Source organism: Oncorhynchus nerka, linkage group LG18, assembly GCF_034236695.1.
Source record: "Oncorhynchus nerka isolate Pitt River linkage group LG18, Oner_Uvic_2.0, whole genome shotgun sequence".
Lineage (NCBI taxonomy): Eukaryota > Metazoa > Chordata > Actinopteri > Salmoniformes > Salmonidae > Oncorhynchus > Oncorhynchus nerka.
Genome location: NC_088413.1, coordinates 55,725,308 through 55,748,257, shown reverse-complemented (window position 1 = coordinate 55,748,257; position 22,950 = coordinate 55,725,308). Strand labels below are relative to the sequence as shown.

Sequence of the window (22,950 nt, the reverse complement as noted above, 5' to 3'; positions counted from 1 at the left end):
TTTTTACCATGAAATCTTAATTTAATCAGAACCAGCCTTTTGATCTGACATAACAGGTTTATATTTCCCAATACCATATGTTGTAGAGGAAATCATGCATGTAGTAGAAAAACAAAATTAAAAAGTAATTAGTGCAGGTGCAAAAATAATTGAACCCAAAGTTGCATTGGTTAAATCAAGTAGGTAAGTAGAATCAGGTGGGTAAATAATTGGGTACCAAATGAACCAATCAAAGGAAAGATCATTTGGAAAGAGTTTGGGCGGGACTGATAAATAGACATAAGAAACCTGGTAAGTTTGGTGTTACCCATTCAGGTGAATGCAAAGCACACCATGCCGAGAGGAAAGGAGCTCTCAGAGGACATCGGGACGAGGGTAGTGAGAGCACATCAGTCTGGGGAAGGCTGATGATCTCAATAAGATTTGAGCTCCATCAGGCCACTGTGAGGCAAATAATTTACAAATGGAGAGCATTTAACATGACAGCAACTCCAAAATATCCCCAAGAGCCACAAGAACAATAATAAATCAGGTAAAAGCCAACCTAAACATAACATCTAGAGATTTGCAGACTTCCCTCGCTCAGGTAACTGTGCATGGTTCAACAATAAGACGAACACTGAATCGAAAGAAGCCTCTGCTATCAAAAAAGAACCAAACTGCCCGTCTTAACTTTGCCAGAGACCACCTGGACAGGTTTCTGGAAGTCCATTCTCTAGACCAATGAGTCCAAAATGGACCTTTTTGGTCACACCGCTATGTTTGGCGAAAATCCAACACTGCCTACCACCAGAAGAACCTTATCCCATCAGTCAAGTATGGTGGTGGGAATGTCAAGATCTGGGGCTGCTTTTCCTCTGGACCTGGACAACTCCACATCTTAAGGGAACCATGAATTCTGAGGTATACCAGGAGATTCTTGAACGTCAGGCCATCAGTCAAGGAGCTAAAGCTGGGCCGAAAATGGGTCTTACAACAAGACAACGACCCAAAGCATTCAAGCAAATCTACCAAAGAATGGCTCAGGAGAAAGAAGATTTGTGTTTTGGATTGGCCAAGTCAAAATCCGGACCTAAATCCAATCGAGATGCTGTGGCAGGACCTGACGTGGGCAGTTCATGCCAGACACCCCTCAAACCTCACTACAATTGGCTGAGTTCTGTAATCAGAGACTGTTTACTGGCTATAGGAGAAGTTTACTCCAAGTTATTGCTGCTAATGGAGGTTCCATAAGATATTGACTGAAGGGGTTCTCATATTTTTACACACATCAAATCTGAGTTTCTGTTAAATAAACCACTTTTGTTAAAAAAAACCAGTGAAAAGATATATATTTTTTGTTTCTGTCATTTACTTGGAATGTCTATTACAAAATTGTTATATTTTATAACAAAATAATGACTAGCCCTTTAGGGTTCGCATACTTTCAAGCAGCACTGTACAGCATATCCCCTATCACTGTCTGATTTCCTGTAGAGAGAGATTTTTTTCAGAAGTATTTTAGCATTAATAGCATAACAGTTTCTTCTCGTGTCTATGCATCATTTAGGGACATGTTATGCACCAACCGTATGTTGCCATGATGTGTAAATAACGCTTTTTAAGTTCACCCTGCTGCATGAACTAGATGTGCAGACTGACTGCAATGTGGTAAATAAAGTAGGGACGTCTGAGACAGACTGACAGCATGGCTTCTGGCACATAAAGTTGAATGCACACGAAGGTCCACTCCATCCAGTGACACACAGTTCCACGATCCCTACACATGGCACGAGACAGCCTCCACACAGTGACACAGTGTGTCACAAAGCCTGAACCAAGTTCTATTATTGAAGATGAGTTTGTTGAGCGCACTGTCACCACTAAAGGCTCATCTCAATAAAAATATGAAATACATTTATGAAAATGCATTTGTAAATCTGCAGCCTGAGGAGCAGTGTTATGACCCAGGGTACTGTGACTGCTGTATACACGTGCAACGCTTGAGCTCTTGATCTGGGTCTGATTTCCCAAGATGGTGTCTCCACAGAGGCAGATCCGTTTCCCTGGCTGCCAGAACATCAAGCAGACAGAGCATGGGAGGCTTTAGTTCTTCTGTGCTGGGTGCCTGCCTGCCTCTCAGCCTCTCCTCAACTCAACTGCACTGCAGCACCGGGCTGGGCTGGATTCTGTTTAAAACTCACCTCTTCTCAGCTAGCCTAGCTTGCTGCAACGTGGCTCCCTCTCTGGCACAGCTATTCCAACAGAGATACCTACCTGAGGTGTTTAGTACCAATGGGGATGTCTTCTGTCCATTTTACCACCACGTTCATGGTTATGAGGACGCATTGAATATCGCAAACTGTGATTGTCTGGGGTTTGAGAACAGATTATTTCACAATGGCACTCGTAAACTCACAGCAGAGTCTTATGTAAAGTATGTATGTGTATGGTTCTTGCTCTAAGTCCACTGATGAATGCCTGTCTGCTACATAGGAATCTAGTACTACGTAATATTACAGGGATAATTAGGATTCAGTCGAGGGATTTGTGCATATAAGTCATTCATACTGTAACACTCTTGTACATGCCATTTGAAAGTTTCTCTCAAATGACTTAAACAGACTTGATTTTCATGAAGGGACACAGGGAGGAGGAGCAGTGGGAAGGAGAGAGTTTCTTCTGGTTCTTCCTTTAGTCTTGATTTGACTAGTGACTGGGAAAAAAAAGAGCCTGGCCAGTCTTCCCTTCAACACATCACGTCTCAGTCTCAGACGCCTGAATGTATAGCTGCACCCCCCCCCATCCCTCTCTCAGCTGACACTGCTCTCTCCTCTCTTCTATCTCTCCTTCTCACCCCGCACACTGGTCGCTCGCTTTCTCTCAATCCCTATCCCTTTCTCCTTCGCTCTCTCTGTCCCCCTCTCTCTTCTTTCTCTCTCCTCTCTCTGAAGAACTTCAAGCGAAACTCACTGATTGTGTCTTGAGCATGCTAATATCTAGCCTCTCTCTCTGTTTATGTTGACTGGATACCTCTCCATATGGCGACAGGACTGGTATGACTGGGAAGCATCTGGTCACACCTGGACTATAATTTCCAATTAATTTCTACTGGAATGTTACTGTTGTCTACCATTTGTTAAAGCAATGGCATTAACAAGTAGCACTGATGATTCCCACTATGGCTCATGTATTTAATTTTTGTTTTGTTTTTTACAGTTGCACACCTTAACTGTAGCGTCAGCTAAATAAAGTACTGTCTGGGGATTTCTAGTCTATTTGTCAACTTTACAATGTGCTTCTCTACAGGGAAGGAAATGTATTATTACTGGGAAATCTACAGAATGTCAGAATCACTCGTTCAATGTATTCCCTCTTTATACTTTCAGATGGCTAAGCAGACAAAGATTTATCCACTGATTTATGTATACACTAGATGAGATGGCTAAGCAGACAAAGATTTATCCACTGATTTATGTATACACTAGATGAGATGGCTAAGCAGACAAATATTTACCCACTGATTTATGTATACACTAGATGAGGGTTAGAGGGTGCTGTGTTGAGGCCAATGTGTCTCCATCTTGACACTCCCCCGCCATTGTAAAAAGTATTTTGGAATAGAAATGTATGCCACATTTATTATATTACAGACACCTTATTAATGCATACTTTTAAATTATATTATGTGAGCTAAACATAAAAAACAAAATATACAGTATTTAAAAACGTTTTCCTTAAAGTATAATGTTTTGAGATTACTAATGTTACTAATGTCCCTACTATAACAACAAAAAATACTTAAATACAGTACATGTACTTTTGTCCTTGAAACATTTTATTGAAATACTGTAGAATTCCATTAATTCCTATAAAGGACTGTTCCAATATGTGTGCTGTGCTAATATGGCTGAACAGTGGTTTCAAAGCCTCTCAATGGCCAATACATAGCATCAGCAATCCAGGGTTTATATACATCATAAGGTTTTACTGCAAAGTCCAATCTGTGATACCATATAGTAGTCAAATCTGAACTCCCAGAAATTAGATTTGCCAAGCTGATACTGTCTGCGTGTTATTAGTTATTTCTGTGTTGATGTGTGATTTGAATACTACTGGTCGGATACAGGGTTCTGATTCTAAGAGGAATCCGTGTAATCTGATGCAATCTTCTAGACCGAAACAGTACAATTTAACCCATTTAAATTAATTAACATAAATTGTATTGAGGTACCTCAAACCTTTTTTGTTTTTAGGTTTTTTAGAAAGCGTTTTGAGATACTTTGTCAGGCTTGATTTGGCAAAAGGTCTGCATTCCAATAATCTGTCCAATCAACTCCTGTGTTGTGATAAATCGTGTTGACTCTAGTAAGTTCATTAACGCTGGAGCTACAGTCCTTGTTCAGGCACAGGTAGGGTGCAATGAAGGGTTCTAATCGGAACTGCCAATTAAAACTGAGCAGGTTGACAGGAATTATCGTGGCTAATTTACCACCATTTGTGTGTATTGACACCAAGCCGAAGAGAAAAAGTCCAAGAGAAATTAGCTTCTCAAGAGCTACTAAAAATAAAGCTGCAATTGATGACTCCTGTGGGAGTGTGAAAAGTAAGATGTAATGACTATTTTCTGTAATAGTTTTTGGTCACAGAGTCTGAACCCATTACCCTTGGTTAAGTGCTCTTCCTCTGAAACTGACATTCATCAATATACTGTAGGAGCATCATGCCATTGAATTCTCTTGAAATACTATTGATTGTGGCTAAATTTACTAATTTAAAGCATTTTAGGTGTACCTTCTCTTCGGTGTACTCTAAGTAAAGACATTGATTATCAGACCTAAGATCGACAAAGAAAAAGACCAAGCTCCCTTTCCACTCAGTAAGGACCACTATAGATCATCCATTAAAACCACCAAATACAGTATGTGGTAATTATTTTACAGCGGTCAGTTAGAGGTGGATTTGGGTTCAGCATGGCCTTTGCGAAGGCTATCAATGTTCATGTTTTTGTTACAATTTCCCTTTTGAGTGAAAATCTTATCACAGAATCTCAGCAGAGGAGGGGTTCACCATAATCTTCACCATCATAATCAACATCATCACCTTCATCCTTATCATCGTCATACTCATCATCTGTTCCTTCCTCTCAGATCCTGCCTCCTCTTTTTCCATTAGGACGTTGCAGTGTGGTGTGTTGCACCAGTGCCCCCCAACCCCCCACACCTCCCCCTTCAGTCCTCCTGCCAGGAGCTGTTACAGGTCCCCCTTCCACCCTCCTCCCCTCTCCCCTCCCTCCCCCAGCCAGAGGAGGAAGCGACGGTAATGTCAGAAACGATTAGAAAGACAGGGGCCGTTACAGCAGCTCTCAACAGGGCCACAGAACTGTGCTGTCTTGAGACACACAGCCAGGTCTTCTAATCTCGCCTATTTATGCTGTGTTTGACAGTGCTGTAGATTGTCAGTGAGTTTGATTAGGAGACCCAGGAGACATGGCCAGCTGACACAGAGACACAGGTCTGTTCACTGTTCCAAGTTAGGTGTACTGGGTCAAACATGTTGGCACTATGTCTTTTTTTACCTTGTCCAGATTTACAGATGTGACATGGAGTCAAACAAGGATTAAAGATGGTAGAACTGTTGTTGGCTTTTCCATGGTAATTTATAACAGAGATCTCTTCATTTCCTCTCAATGATATTTTCCATTCTAAGATGGTGGAACTCTGTTGATCCTTTAATGTGGCCTTTTGGATGATCCTGGTGCCACAACATGAAAAGCCTAAAAGCAATAATCACAGAGAGACTGTACTATTAATATTAATATCCGGGGGAAGAGGGTGATAATGTCTGTGTTTATGTTTCGAGTCTTGAAGATTTTGTGATGAACCCAAGAGGCACTCTAAATGAGTCTGACACCCCTGCCACCATAGGGTGTGTGTGTGTTTTTGTTGTTGTATTTTTTAAAATTCGGATCCCCATTGGCTGTTGCTAAAGCAGCAGCTACTCGTCTTTGGGTCTTTCTTCGTGAGTGTGAGTGTGTGACACTGTGAACGAGGGTGTGTGTGACGCTGTGAGTGTGTCTGACTGTCTAGGGAGTGCTCCACAGCCTCCTAAACCCCACCCACACAGTGAAGATGCTCCAAGCATGAGAGCTCAAACACAGCCCTGAAGCACCTTAGTGACACCGGTTATATAATGCTCCTTCTCATGCATATTCATAACGCTTAGAAAAACAAGTTTATATCCTCTATGAATGATTTGAAGTTCATTATCAACCACTACGCTTTGAATTTCTTGACTCTTTTGATTCTTCTCGTCTTCTTTTTCAGTAAAGAGAGCTGAGTGAGCTATATCTTATTGAAATAAACTATTCAGAGTCAGATTACATAATGTGTTAACATGTTTCAAGTTTTTCCAAGTTGCATAATGACTTGAAAAAGAAATCGAAAGGCGATTTATTCTATGGAGAGAATGGAAATGTCCAGCGCTGCTCTCCCTGTCCAGTACTAGTGATGGCAACAGTTAGACATAGGTGATACACTCAGTGGTGCTGGTCAGACACACTCCACAGCGGTGGTGTAAAGTACTTAAGTAAAAAATATTTAAAGTACTGCTTAAGTCGTTTTGGGGGGGGGTATCTGTACTTTACTATTTATATTTTTGACTACTTTTACTTCACTACATTGCTAAAGAAAATAATGTACTTTTTACTCCATACATTTTTCCTGACACCCAAAAGTACTTGTTACATTTTGAATGCTTAGCAGAACAGGAAAATGGAACAGGAAAATATTCACACACTGATCAAGAGAACATCCCTGGTCATCCCTACTGCCTCTGATCTGGTGGAATCACTAAACACATATGCTTCGTTTGTGAATTATTTCTGAGTGTTGTAGTATGCCCCTGGCTATCCATACATTTAAAATACAAGAAAATTGTGCGGTCGGGTTTGCATAATATAAGGAATTTGAAATGATTTATACATTTACTTTGGATACTTAAGTATATTTTAGCAATTACATTTACTTTTGATACTTAAGTATATTTCAAAACAAATACTTTTAGACTTTAACTCAAGTAGTAGTTTTCTGGGTGACTTTCACTTTTACTTGAGTCATTTTCTTTTAAGGTGTCTTTACTTTTACTCAAGTATGACAATTAGGTACTTAGTTTAGTTTATAATATATTTGTTTATTACTTGCTTTATTTTGTCACTGGTCGATTTAGCCTTTAGCCGGGATACAGTGATGCATTGTTCTACAATAATCATCATACTGTAGTTTAGTACTCATAATTAAATAGTTTACAGAGTTTGCTGACATCTACTGATTTGTAACCGTTATCTGCAGTCAGACTGCATAGGACTCTCTCCTGCTCTCCGTCCTCACCTCCCAGGTCTCACAGCGCCCCCAGCAGGTGTCCGTGGTGATGTGCAGCCCACCACAGCCTGGTTTCCTGGCCCGGAAAGTAAACTCCGGACAGCACAGCCAATGAAGCGGGCAGGTTGACGGATGAAGTCTGAATTAGTGTAATGCCATGATCACAGCACTGTACAGCACAGCAGCACAGAACGCAACCTGCACAGACACCACAGGGTTATCTCTATTGCCTAACATTACACTCTCTCTATATCTCTATATCTTTTATCAAAGTCTTCAAATAGTCTGTGTATAGCAAGTTAATGTGGTGAGTATTTTTGTACTTTACTGTTGGTATTTTAATGAAAAATGTAAATAACTATTAAGCAAAATCTTAAAAAATGAAATATTCCAGAGATCTCTGATTGCTGACCCAAACTCCATAAAGAGTAAGTGTGACTGATCTAACTAAAGTGGTATAACTCACCACTTGAGTACTTCTACTCTGGGTCATCTGGGCTCACAACTGGTCTCACTACAGTAGATCTCCACTGAAGAGGACTACCACTGAACCTCTGAATCAGGAGCTGCAGTAACTCCGGTAGCTGTGATGTCTCTGACAGCACCTGCTAATGGATCCCAGGGAGGAACTTCCAGCTATTTATCCCAGCATGTCACGTCAACCAGGAGCCAGTCAGGGAATTAGTAACCTGACTGGCTCTTGCCAGAGAGTCAGGCTCCTGTCTGATCCCCCTTAGGCCTTTCTACCTCATCAGCCCAGTCACCTGTGAACTACAGGCTATTAGCCTGATTAGGGACTGTGGCTGCTTCTTTGTTCATAGCGATCCACATAGAAGAGGGGGGAAACACAATCATACCTGTAGATCTACACCCAGGCTAATTTAGCTGATGGACCTCAGGAGCTGTTCTTACACGTGAGATCCTTTCCCTGGACCTGCTAATTAACTTGTGTGTTCTTATCCATTTCAGTACAAGTCTGTAAATGTAATTACATTTTGTAAATATTAATTTATATTTTCACAGAGCACTTACTGTAGCTCTAATTTGGATGTTTAGTGTGTGGAGCCCATGGAGACAGGAGTATTTTACGGTCTGGTCTGATATGTGTCAGCCACAGTAACGGAGATGAGAGCAGGGAGAGAGAGAGAGAGAGAGAGAGAGAGAGACGAGAAGACCTGGCGGTTTATTTGGATGAGTAAATACTTCAATCATCATGAAATGACCGTCTCCCTCAGGATAATGGGGATTGGAGCAAAAGAACTCAAGTACTTTACGAAATGAACCTCAACCTCCACCCAGTTCTGGTTAGATTAGAGTAGCAGGGAGGGAGGATGAGTCCACCTGATCTCAGTCATCTAAGCCCCCTCCTCACTTCCTGGATATCACATATTACCTGGCATTTTCTAAAGAGTTCTAAAGTTCAAGCCATGTTTTAAAGCTCAAATCAGGTTGGCTGGCTCTCTGGCTCTGGTTAAGATGAGAATACAGTGACCTCTTGTTCCTGCTGGCAGGACTGACTAGTCCCATAAATCAAAGGACCTCATTCAACCATGGACGTTTAGTTAATGATACTGTATGAGTTGTGGGGTGGGGGAAAAAATTGCAATTCTCAAAAACTATACAATGATAATGGACTGGCTGCCTTTGCTGTTGTCAATAACTGTACAAAAGGCCAGGTGTATATTATGTTTATTTATTTTCTCAATTAAATCTGCAATAAATACTCATTTCATTACATGGCCCCAGCAGACAGCAGATCTTAAACTGGTGAGACAGTTTAACTTTTCACTCTGTTCCAGGCATACAGCAATTGATATGTAACACTGACACTCTAGTCTCTAGTCAGCTATAGAGAGACCCACTGGAGGAGTGGAGTGTTTATTTGCTAGTGTGACATTATTACGATTCCATCAAAGCCACTAGTCTGGCAATAGTGTTGCTGAAGAACATGCCAGATTTAAAAAGGACACTCTAAACCTACCTATCCATAAGATCTGCGTTTGGTGAAGTGGATGGGTTTTTATATCAATATAATACATTAATTCTGAGATGTGATTTGAAGAATAAGTTGTTCTTGCAGTGACTATCAGTGTTCATGTTGTTGTTCCACTGGTTACAATGGGATACACTTTTGTAGGCTATAGCCCCCAACCCCTACAGGTGTGACAAAATGGGGAGTATGTCCGACGTGACTGGTTGATATATTTAGCTGTCCGGACTCGGTCTGAAACCCACTCCTCGATCCGTAGAGGCTCGCTTTACTCTCGGAGTTGTGTAGACATCTCCACATTTGCGCGCGGTGGGAGGGGTGTAACTGTGCTGGTGCTTCACAACTTGTACTGTACAGCGCACTCTGTTTTCCCTATTCCAATCAATGAGTATTGTTATTGTTGGACTTGTATCTGATTGCCAGACAACTGAAACACGTCTATTCAACTTTGTTACATGTAAGTAGACACCTTTTGGCGAATGAATGATAGTGGCTTTCAGTTTGGAAAGCGCAATATTACTTTACTTACTCTGAAGAAGCTTTTAATGTTTGATTTTAGGCCTATTGTTAGAATATTTGACCCTCTATTCACCCCTCGACTTGTGTTCAGATGATCATATTAGCCAATATAGCATTTAATTAGCATATTTGAGTTTTGTTCCCCCCTCTCTTCATAAATCGTGTAGCCTATATGATGAGTTTCTCATTAGGCAACTTCACCATATTTTGACAGAACTATAGGACGAGCTTCACGTCGACAGTATAGCCTTCATTATTAAAATTCTTCTGGTCCATACTTGTCTGCCCTCAAGGACTCTTGACATTACAAAACTTGGGTTTGAAGCGCACTAGAGCGGCACTGAACACGTGCCCACTGGTGCTCTATTTTAGGCAGTGACAAGTTCACGAAGTCGACACGTCTGTCGTGCTATCTAGCATTTCGCTAGTCAAAGTGCACGACATTTATTCTTAACTCGACCTATGTGAGGAATATTTTAAACTCTACTGGAAAAAACTATCCTCCCACTGGGCACGGACTTAATTTCAAAGTCTAGTTTGATTGACGTGAATTCAACGTGAAACCAACAACAAATGTCACCATGTCATTGGATTTAGGTTAAACGTTGGGGGGGAAAAAATACAACATTCCCTTATATTGATGACTTTTTGATAATCCAATCAGTTTTCCACATGGATTCAACTTCATCACATTGCATTTTGTTGTTTAAATTAGTGGAACATTTGATTGACCAGTTTTTGCCTAAAAACAAGCTTGCTTGATTATGTTTAACTGTTCTCTCAACAGTATGACTGCCATTTTTATGGGACACATTAAGTTTCATTCATGCAGCCAATTTGCAAGACAAGACCCTCTGATAGTTTCTTTATGAATGGAAATACAGGTTATTTTTAGCTGTAAAAACTTTATACAACTACTTGAATTAGCATGGACTCTTTTTCAATGTCGATGAAGTTCTTACATTACTTACAATTGATCAAAGTTACTGCTTTTTGTTGCTGTTCTATTTGAGATCTTTGTATTTTACTTTTAAGTTGTTGATTCTTAAAAAAAAAAGGTTTAAAAAAAAAAAAGGTTTCCTCATAGGAGAACCCTTTTTGGTTCCAGCCAGGTAAAACCATTTTTTGTTCCAGGTAGAACGCTTTTGGGTTCCGTGTTGAACTCTGTGGAAAGAGTTCTACATGGAACCCAAAATGGTTAGACTCGGAACCAAGAAGGGTTCTTCAAAGGGTTCTCCTATGGGGACAGCCAAATAACCCTTCTAGTTTATAGATGGCAGTTTCTTTTCTAAGAGTGGACACTGGTTCTCCTGAGCACATACCATAACATTAGGTCAGGGAAATGATAGTCGTGATTGATGTTGGATTGACTTGAGTTAGACCCAGAAAGTAGATGCTGTGAAAAGTCAGATGTCTGGCAAAGTTTACAATGACTTTACTTGTATTAAACTTTGCCTTGAAACGATCAGAGAGACCAAATATTTCAGATGGAATAAATTCACAGAGATAGCCTAATCTGTCAGTTAGTTTTTACAAGGTGGAAGTTGATTTGTAAAACAGATTCTATGGTTGACAAAATGGACATGAGGACGTTAACATGAGGGAAATTATACTTGAACCTGAATGCTCATTAAATGATTATCTGACATGTAAAATCATGCTTCCTGGTTTATGGAACCGGTGAATGAAAGCTACAACCAGAGGGAGATATACAGCACAGGCCCAGTCAAGTAATTGGTCTCTTTTGTCAATAACAATGTCTCTGCACAGCATATTGGATGTTAAATACTAACAACGAAAGCCAGAACGGATCAGAGCAGTATGACTTAGTCATTATGAGTGGGAGTCATGTCCTTGACCCTATTTGCCAATCCGTTCCCGTGAGACCTGGGCTAGACTGGCTGAGTGGTTCTGATATGGGGAGGCCTGTCTGTCTGTCCTCTGCCTCCTCTGAGTCGGCAGATTAAAGAAAACAATGCCCTCTCTCTGTTGAACACTCATGTCTCTCCACAGGCGTACACAGGATACTGCATATGCCCCAAACTGCCCTTCCCAGTGTCCCTTTCTTTAAATGAAACAGGAGACTATTTTTCCTCACCCTCATCTCTCCCCATTTGTGTCACGTGTGTGTCAGAATGCTTGGCCTGGATGGGTGGAACTAGCCCAACACACTACTGATTTATTACCCCTGTTCAAACATGACAAAAGGTCTGTGTGCCCTCAAGTCTTGACAGCATTAAAGCCACACTGTAGTTTTTTGTTGCCAATTACATACACAGGCTGAAACCAAACAAATGCGCCAGCAAAACAAATATTGTTTAATTTATGCAAAAGAGGGCACCAGCACCTCTTTGATATATCCCTTGCATAGGCCCTCCCCCTCTGGCCTCCAAAAACAAAACAAAGATGTGTTAGGCCTATACTGTTGACGGAAATAGAAGGTATGGTGCGTAACCCTCCACCTCGTTGTCCAGCCATGGAGTCGTTAGGTGAATGGACTGGACATGTGTTCCAGTGGACAAACAGACGGTGCTATCTGTCTATGTCATATGTCTGAAGCCTGTGTTATGGTGTTATTGCCTCCCCCCCTGGTCTTTTTCCAGTGCATTGTTACAGTATGTGTTTTTGACCCCCACTGTATCCACAATTAGAGCAACCCTGTATGACTTTGTCTCAGGGACACACAATCTCTGTCCCCCTCTCTCTCTCCAGCTGACATGAACCTTTGGATAGCACAGATGCCACACTGAGGATAGCGACAACACAGTTTAGGACTATGATTGAATTGAGTTGCTTCTCAGTCCTGACACTACGGTCTTTCCACGAAATGAGTGCCTTTTGCGTCCCTTTGTAATTTAAATAAATATTACATATGATATTAAATCAATCATGTTATGTTAAATAAAGTACCCTTTAATACAGACCACGTGTAGAATTCAATCAAATGATTTTTTATTGTGAATAAAGACTTACTAATGTGCCAAAAAAACAAACAATTACTTGTCCCTCTGTGCACCTTCTGTAACTTCTAGGACCATTTAACCCCAAAATATCTTCCAAGTTCTCTCCATCATTCTAAAGCCCTAGTTATTTTGTTGCTTTGACATAGTCATTTCTGAAGATTATTTATTTACAATTTTTGTGATTTTTCATTTTTCAAGGTCAACCCTGTTATTTGAACTTAGCTCTTGTTTTAATATATATACAGTATGTTTTTTAATAACTTTTATTTTAATAGTCAAATCATTGTGTAAAATCAGGTCGAGCATAGTATACATTTTTAACCTCTTGAGTTGGGGAAACAGTTTTTTATTAAGTTTAACATGTGCTCTTTATGACAGAATGTTAAAATTAGGTAAAATCAACTGTTATTTTTTGGGACCAAGTTACACTTCTCATAAGGGACCAAATTGGCGAAATGACCCATTAGCAGTGGTGGATAAGGCCTCGCCTCGTGTTTATCCATTTTAAAGTTCACCCTGTGTTTATTGCCATTATTCTCTGTATAAGTTATATAGGGAGAGGTGAAGAGCTGTAGGTTAATACTCTTATTGTGTCTTGAGTATTTTGACCACAGTCACCTGTTGCCTTTTCATAGATGTCAGTCAAGTTTGATAATTGAGAGAGAGCAAAGAGAGTGGAGCGAGCAGAGAAATTAAGCAGACATCTTTAAAGGTCACACATGTTTCCTATCACTTATTTGCATCCTTGAGCTACATGAAACAAGACAAAACAGAACTTCCCCGACCCCCACCAGAGACAGAACTTAAACTGATAGAAGCAATCATGGCTTGAGACTCAGGTTAGGACAAATTGTGAAGAATTATTAAATATTAAAGCATTCGATCTCTCACTAAAGGCTTCAGTCATACAAAAGTTATACTTAAATCTGAACTGGTGTCAATGGTGTATTGGAGGTGAAGTCAGGTGCAGGAGAGCAGAGTATAATGAACAGGCGCACTTATATTATAGTTCCAAAAACGAGAGCACTACATAAATCAAACGCGCTAAAAAACGGAACATAAAAGTAAAGCGCGTAAACTAACATCACATAACATGAAACAATTACGCACAAAACATGATGGTAACCAGAGGGTTAAATACAAGTAGATTGATTGGGGAAATGAATATCAGGTGTGTATGGAAACAAGACAAGACAAATGGACATATGAAAACTGGAGCGGCGATGGCTAGAAAGCCGGTGACGTTGATCGCCGAACGTCGCCCGAAGTCGTGACAACTGGTTCTCTAGCAGATTAGTAAGAATTTCTAACCCCATGTTCAAGAATGGCCTTTTTCTGTTTATTTAGATTACAACCTCTCACTTTCGGTTATTTGAAAATGAAATCAAAATATTAAATTCACACAGGACACCGAATAAGGCAGGAGAAATACTCCAGATATAACAGACTGACCCCAGCCCCACGACACATAAACTATTGCAGCATAACCAACTAATTGCAGCATTACCTCAAAAATGGAAGAGGCAAGTGGAAGAGGGATAAAGTAAGGAACTTGCCTGACAGCCCTGCATTAAGAAAATTGCGATAAATAAAAAAAATCTACCAGTTTAATTTAAGGACCCGAAAAATGACAGCTGTGTCATAGATTGCTAAAATAATGTAGTTGTGAAGATATTTTGATGTACTGATTCCATGGCACATGGTTTATGAACTGATACGCAAAATGACACCTGATTCAAAACGTATAATATTAAAGTTGATCTACCCCCTAAAAAAATCTAATAAAAATACATGTTTGGCAAAATGTTGGATTATGCAGTCTGCTGGTGTTCTCCATGTTGTGATTTCTGTCTTCACCCTGGTGAGTGGCAGGGTTGCAACATAACAAGATATAACTGGGGAACAAGGTATAACTGGGGAACACGGTGACGGTGATTTGCAGGCTTTAAGTGTGAATACATGGATCGGTATGCTATTGCTACTACTGAGTGAATTTCAGTATGTGTGCATCTCATTGACTGTTCTTGTGTTAAGGGTATTGCATTAAATTGAAGGTGTCACTCATAAACAATAAACTGAACAGAAGCAATAAATATTCTCTACACTCCTTATGTGAGCGTTATGTCAGTGTTATATCAGTGTTATGTCAGTGTTATGTCAGTGTTATGTCAGTGTTATGTCAGCATTATGTCAGCGTTATGTCAGTGTTATGTCAGTGTTATGTCAGCGTTATGTCAGCGTTATGTCAGTGTTAAGCCAGTGTTATGTCAGTGTTAAGCCAGCGTTATGTCAGCGTTATGTCAGTGTTAAGCCAGTGTTATGTCAGTGTTAAGCCAGTGTTATATCAGTGTTATGTCAGTGTTATATCAGTGTTATATCAGTGTTATGTCAGTGTTATGTCAGTGTTATATCAGTGTTATATCAGTGTTATATCAGTGTTATGTCAGTGTTATATCAGTGTTATGTCAGTGTTATGTCACTGTTATATCAGTGTTATGTCAGTGTTATGTCAGTGTTATATCAGTGTTAAGCCAGTGTTATGTCAGTGTTATATCAGTGTTATATCAGTGTTATGTCAGTGTTATATCAGCGTTATGTCAGTGTTATGTCAGTGTTATGTCAGTGTTATATCAGTGTTAAGCCAGTGTTATATCAGTGTTATGTCAGTGTTAAGCCAGTGTTATGTCAGTGTTATATCAGTGTTATGTCAGTGTTATATCAGTGTTATGTCAGTGTTATATCAGTGGTATATCAAATCAAATCAAATCAAATGTATTTATATAGCCCTTCGTACATCAGCTGATATCTCAAAGTGCTGTACAGAAACCCAGCCTAAAACCCCAAACAGCAAGCAAGCAGGTGCAGGTGTATGTCAGTGTTAAGCCAGTGTTATGTCAGTGTTATATCAGTGTTATGTCAGTGTTATATCAGTGTTATGTCAGTGTTATATCAGTGTTATATCAGTGTTATGTCAGTGTTATGTCAGTGTTATGTCAGTGTTATGTCAGTGTTATATCAGTGTTATATCAGTGTTATATCAGTGTTAAGCCAGTGTTATGTCAGTGTTATGTCAGTGTTATGTCAGTGTTATGTCAGTGTTATATCAGTGTTATGTCAGTGTTATATCAGTGTTATGTCAGTGTTATGTCAGTGTTATGTCAGTGTTATATCAGTGTTAAGCCAGTGTTATGTCAGTGTTATGTCAGTGTTATATCAGTGTTAAGCCAGTGTTATATCAGTGTTATGTCAGTGTTATATCAGTGTTATGTCAGTGTTATGTCAGTGTTATGTCAGTGTTAAGCCAGTGTTATATCAGTGTTATATCAGTGTTATGTCAGTGTTATATCAGTGTTATATCAGTGTTATATCAGTGTTATATCAGTGTTATGTCAGTGTTATATCAGTGTTATATCAGTGTTATATCAGTGTTAAGCCAGTGTTATATCAGTGTTATATCAGTGTTATATCAGTGTTATGTCAGTGTTATGTCAGTGTTAAGCCAGTGTTATATCAGTGTTATATCAGTGTTATGTCAGTGTTATATCAGTGTTATGTCAGTGTTATATCAGTGTTATGTCAGTGTTATATCAGTGTTATATCAGTGTTATATCAGTGTTATGTCAGTGTTATATCAGTGTTATGTCAGTGTTATGTCAGTGTTATGTCAGTGTTATATCAGTGTTATGTCAGTGTTAAGCCAGTGTTATGTCAGTGTAATTCAGTGTGTGCCAAATGTAACATGTAAATATGATCCTATATCAGTATATCAGTGTTATATCAGTGTTAAGCCACAGTGTTATGTCAGTGTTATGTCAGTGTTATGTCAGTGTGTTTCAAACAGTGAGATTGAGTGTTATGTCATATATGTGTCATGTTTGTCTCTGTTAATCTCCAGAAAGGTGCCATGCTGTTGGGGGTTATATCAGTGTCCGTGGATGTTAGCCCCCTTTATATCAGGAAGCATGTGTTATATCAGTGTTAAGCCAGTGTTATATCAGTGTTATATCAGTGTTATATCAGGAGACAGAGATGCACTGGTGGAGAGGGGATACATCCCCCTGGACATTGACAATGTCCACATGCTTCTGCAGGGTCAGTGACTCTCTGTGTGCCTTCCTCTTTCTCTCTTTCTCCCTGATTCTCTTTCTCTCTTTCTCCCTGATCCTCTTTCTCTCTTTCTCCCTGATCCTCTTTCTCTCTTTCTCCCTGATTCTCTTTCTCTCTTTCTCCCTGATCCTCTTTCTCTCTTCCTCCCTGATTCTCTGTCCCTCTTTTTGCCCTTCTACTCTACTCCCCTTGACTCTGTGTTCCTTTTGTTGTTTAAACAATACAGTTGATGTAGTGTTGGAAAGCAGCTCTGTGGACCTATTGTACATGAGGAGAAAACAATCTAGTTATTCATGTCTTAATATTTGAGCTAACGTGTTTTAGTTTCTGAGGCAACCTAATATTCATCATCATAATCAGGATTTTCTCACACCCAGGGAAAATTTCACAATCGTATTAACTTCTCTCACTCCAACCTGTGCCTGTTCGGTCCTGTTTTGGCTCAAAGTAGTCACTTTGGGATGTGTTGTGTTTACTGTTGAAATGTAAACCCAATGAGATATGAGTCATATGTCAAACAGTCATCCAAAGGGGATGGAATTCAGTAGTGGGTCGTGAAATGTCATGTTGCATGCCTATGAAGTCTCCTAGGCATCTCACAGTTTTACATACAATAGCAGAGACTATTCACTTTGTGGTTTGAATTACTATATATGACCTGTGCTTTTGTTTCCTCATCTTTTCCTTTTTTCTCTATTTGGTTGCTAGTAGAGAACATTTGTTGATTAGCTATCAGTTTTCATTGGCAAAGGAGAGGGTAATCGAGAGGTTGATTTGGTCTCCTCTGTTGACCTTGGGCATGGCACAGAGGCTTCTCGTCTTGTATGTTGGCACTGTATACAGGTATTCTTCCTAGGGGGATAAATATGACACTGCCTCTCTAACTATCTGCCTTGTCCCTGTCCTCATGCCCCTTTCTCTCTCTCTCTCTCTCTCTCTCTCTCTCTCTCTCTCTCTCTCTCTCTCTCTCTCTGTCTGTCTGTCTGTCTGTCTGTCTGTCTGTCTGTCTGTCTGTCTGTCTGTCTCTCCCCACTATCTTTCTCCTTTTACTTTTACTTGTGTGTTGAGTGCCATTATAGAGAGGCCATCAGCAGTACTATTTCAGACCCACGACTGTTGCTCTGTTAACCTTATTTAGAAACAACTGTTTCTGGATCTATTTTTCACAGCTATGCAATTACCAGATGATGCAATGTACTGTGAGGGGTGATGTATGCTTATTGCCCCCACTGACAAGGCAGCTTGTAAAATAATGGTCTGAAAGTCTGTTTTTCTTTGCATATTTGGAGTCGTAGCGATACAAGAATGCAGCTAAATATAGTTCACAACTCACTGATATTCTCACACATTTCTCATTAGGCCGTGGTGAATTCCTAGACCTAGATTAGCAAGAACAGGATTACACAGGACATTTCCTAGAAAGTAATAGAAATCCAAGCTGGGAAAATATGCAGACTATAATGTTTTCCGTTTCCCCTCCCCGTGGAACTTTGAGGGACAAGGAGAGTCCTGATGGATGAACACTATTTACATATGGCTGCAGTGTGATGGGATCTTACTCTTAAATCTCTTCACGTTTTGTTATACATACATGTACTGTATGTACAGTGGCAGTAGAACGGGAAGCACTTCCCCTCCTTTGAATGTGAGCGACTAGTTGAGTTAGAAGAGGTTCTCCACTGTTTGCGTAGCTCTCCCACTCTCAGACTGTAGGCAACAACAGCTTTCATCACAGACTGTCCCATGTCCAGGGATATCTAGAGATTCACATAATGGACGTTGTATCATTGGATAGATAAAATCATTAATGATCTAAAGCAGGTAATGCAGCACCCCTCTTTGATGGACTCTTCTCTTTTGTGATGGCACTTGGAGGACGACTTGAGAAGCGGGTTTTGTTTGGGCAGGCGGGACCAAATCCATCACGCCTTAACTTTTTGGATGGGTGGAGCTGAGGTGATACCATTCACCTGCCTCCCCAGGAGGTGCAGCACAGCAGGCTGGCAGGGTGATTGGTGGTTATACAGAATCCACTCACCAACGAACTTCGCATTCCATTGATACATTTCCCATTGGATCCCATAGCTGCTTGTCGTTGCTCTTGTAGAATACCTCACATCTCAGACAAAGGATGGTATCTTGTGTATGCAAACCATGCTTATACAGCAGCAGAAAGAAGAGGTTTAGCTTCTTTGTTCAATTTTCCATTTTTTTCTTGTCTGATGCAGCACTGATGTTCACATCATGAGTGAGTACATTGACATTAGTTTGTATGGCTGTTACATTTCTGAAATCTGTGATTTCTGGGGGTTGAACTTTTCTCGAGCAAAGAGCAAATAATGTATTGGAAAACAGAATATATTAGTCTACTTGTTACAATTGTCATACTTCAACATAATGCTTTGTCAGCTGTTCATTTGACCAAATACCTGACCTTGTCAGATGAGACTGGTTCTCAGGCCAGATCAGGTCTCTTTTTGTTGTGATTGTGTGTCAAATATCAATTACTTTGTGACCGCCCAATTACAGTTTAAAATGACATTTTCTTCAGAACATACACTACCATGCAAAAGTTTGGGGTGACTTAGAAATGTCCTTGTTTTGAAAGAAAAGCACATTTTTTTGTCCATTAAAATACCATCAAATTGATCAGGAATACAGTGTAGACATTGTTAATGTTGTAAATGACCATTGTTGCTGGAAACAGGTTACTTTTTTATGGAATATCTACATAGCTGTACAGTGGCCCATTATCAGCAACCATCACTCCTGTGTTCCAATGGCACGTTGTGTTAGCTAATCCAAGTTTATCATTTTAAAAGGCTAATTGATCATTAGAAAACCCTTTTGCAATTATGTTAGCACAGCTGAAAATGATGTTCTGATCAAAGAATCAATAAAACTGGCCATCTTTAGACTAGTTGAGTATCTGGAGCATCAGCATTTGTGGGTTCAATTACAGGCTCAAAATGGCCAGAAACAAAGAACTGTCTTCTGAAACTCGTCAGTCTATTCTTGTTCTGAGAAATGAAAGCTATTCCATGTGAGAAATTGCAAAGAAATTGAAGATCTTGTACAACGCTGTGTACTACTCCCTTCACAGAACAGCGCAAACTGGCTCTAACCAGAATTTAAAGAGGAGTGGGAGGCCACGGGGCGCAACTGAACAAGAGGACAAGTACATTAGAGTGTCTAGTTTGAGAAACAGACGCCTCACAAGTCCTCAACTGGCAGCTTCAATAAATAGTACCCGCAAAACACCAGTCTCAACGTCAACAGTGAAGACTCCGGGATGCTGGCCTTCTAGGCAGAGTTGCAAAGAAAAAGCCATATTGCAGACTGGCCAATAAAAAGAAAATATTAAGATGGGCAAAAGAACACAGACACTGGACAGAGAAACTCTGCCTGGTTCCATTTGCTCTGTTTGTTTCTGTTTGGTTACGAGAGTAAATGGTAAACAGTTTCTGTTGCAAAATGTTTCGCAACGGTATGCAGTTAATGAATACACCCTAGCTACTGTACCTTAATTGTGTGTCTATGTTGAGCAGGTTGAAAACAACATTGCTCGAAAAGGCTGTGGTTTCATTCATTTGGAAAGTTGTTTTTTAAAACTGATTGGCAAACCAGCAAGTGTGTGCCAACTCTCGGGTTTCTTCTTCTTGACACGCCAATGTTGAACTTCTCACCATTTATCATGAAAGATTTGTTTCACAGATGTTTGTTGAATGCTCATATGGAAGGCATCCACCTATATTTGCAACTGTTAGAATATGTTTGAAAGTTTAAAATCGACCATGTCTATTTTTCTAATAATAATAATAATATTTTATTTGTTATAGTGCTTTTTATACAGAATATAAAGTCGCTTTAAAAACACAAAAATTAATTCAGGGTGCTGGCAATTGATGGGAGAGGGTCTTCCACAGCAGGTAGCCTAGCAGTTAATAGCTTTGGGCCAGTAACCGAAAGGTCGCTGGTTCGAATCCCTGAGCCAACTTGGTGGGGGGAAAATCTGCCGATGTGCCCTTGGGCAAGGCACTTAACCCTAATTTCTCGTGTAAGTCACTCTGAATAATAGCATCTGCGAAGTAACTAAAATGTCAAATGTAAATGATGATCAAGTCAAATCAAACTTTATTTGTCACATGCGCCGAATACAGTAGTGTGTAGACTTTACCATGAAATTTACCATTAAATGAAATGCTTATTTACAAGCCCTTAACCAACAGTACAGTTCAAGAAGAAGAAAATATTTACCAAGTAGGCTAAAATAAAAAGTTATAATAAAAAGTAACACAATAAGAATAACAAGGCTCTATACAGGGGGCACCGGTACCGAGTCAGTGTGCAGGGGTACAGGCTAGTTGAGGTAATCTGTACATGAAGGTGGGGGCGAAGTGACTATGCATAGGTAACAAACAAACAGCGAGTAGCAGCAGTGTACGGGGAGTGAGGGTGTGTTAATATAAATTGTCCGGTGATGATTTTTATGAATTGTTCAGTGGTATAATGGCTTGGGGGTAGAAGCTGTTGAGGAGCCTTTTGGTCCTAGACTTGGCACTCTGGTACCGCTTGCCGTGCGGTAGCAGAGAAAACAGTCTATAACTTGGGTGACTGGAGTCTCTGACAATTTTCTGGGCTTTCCTCTGACACTGCCTATTATTTAGGTCCTGGATTGCAGGAAGCTTGGCCTCAGTGATGTACTGGGCTGTTCGCACTACCCTCTGTAGCGCCAGGCGGTGATGCAACCGGTCAGGATGCTCTCGATGGTGCAGCTGTAGAACCTTTTGAGGATCTGGGGGCCCATGCCAAATCTTGTCAGTCTCCTGAGGGGAAAAATGTTTTGTCATGCCCTCTTCACGACTGTCTTGTTATGTTTGGACCATGATAGTTCGTTGGTGATGTGGACACTAAGGAACTTGAAACTCTTGACCCACTCCACTACAGCCTCGTCAATGTTAACGGGGGACCTGTTCGGCCCGCCTTTTCCTGTAGTCCACGATCAGCTCCTTCGTCTTGCTCACATTGAGGGAGAGGTTGTTGTCCTGGCACCACTCCAGTTCTCTGACCTCCTCCCTATAGGCCGTCTCATCGTTGTCTGTGATCAGGCCTACCACTGTTGTGTCATCAGCAAACTTAATGATGGTGTTGGAGTCGTGTTTGGCCACCCAGTCGTGGGTGAACAGGGAATACAGGAGGGGACTAAGTACACACCCCTAAGGGGCCCCAGTGTTAAGGGTTAGCGTGGCGGACATGTTGTTGCCTACTCTTACCACCTGGGGGAGGCCCATCAGGAAGTCGAGGATCCAGTTGCAGAGGGGAGGTGTTTAGTCCCAGAGTCCTTAGCTTAGTGATGAGCTTCGTGGGCACTATGGTATTGAACGCTGAGCTGTAGTCAATGAACAGCATTCTCATATAGGTGTTGCTTTTGTCGAGGTGAGAAAGGACGGTGTGGAGTGCGATTGCGTCATCTGTGGATCTGTTGGGGAGGCATGTGAATTGGAGTGGGTCTAGGGTGTCCGGGAGGATGCTGTTGATGTGAGCCATGACCAGCCTTTCAAAGCACTTTATGTCTATCGAAATGAGTGCCACAAGGCGGTAATCATTTAGGCAGGTTCCCTTCACTTCCTTGGGCACAGGGACTATGGTGGTCTGATTGAAACATGTAGGTATCACAGACTCAGTCAGGGAGAGGTTGAAAATGTCAGTGAAGACACTTGACAGTTGGTCCACGCATGCTTTGAGTACGCATCCTGGTAATCCGTCTGGCCCAGCGGCTTTGTGAATGTTGACCTGTTTAAAGGTTTTGTTCACATCGGCTACCGAGAGCGTTATCACACAGTCATCCAGAACAGCTGGTGCTCTCGTGCATGCTTCAGTATCGATTGCCTCGAAGCAAGCATAAAAGGCATTTAGCTCGTCTGGTAGGCTCGCATCACTGGGCAGCTCGCGTCCGGGTTTCCCTTTGTAGTCCATAATTGTTTTCAAGCCCTGCCACATCCGACAAGCGTCA

At 40.7% G+C, this 22,950-nt stretch overlaps 1 protein-coding gene across 1 annotated transcript in view; it reads left to right on the top strand.

The window, feature by feature from the left end:
* Window positions 1-333: 333 nt before the first annotated feature.
* The window catches only part of syne2b (spectrin repeat containing, nuclear envelope 2b), a 152,132-nt gene continuing 129,515 nt past the window's right edge, over window positions 334-22,950 (top strand). The window contains exons 1-4 of the mRNA XM_065003352.1: window positions 334-375; window positions 5,215-5,298; window positions 7,375-7,446; window positions 16,726-16,729. Coding sequence (XP_064859424.1) covers window positions 334-375; window positions 5,215-5,298; window positions 7,375-7,446; window positions 16,726-16,729 — 202 coding nt within the window. The remainder of the gene's footprint in view (window positions 376-5,214; window positions 5,299-7,374; window positions 7,447-16,725; window positions 16,730-22,950) is intronic.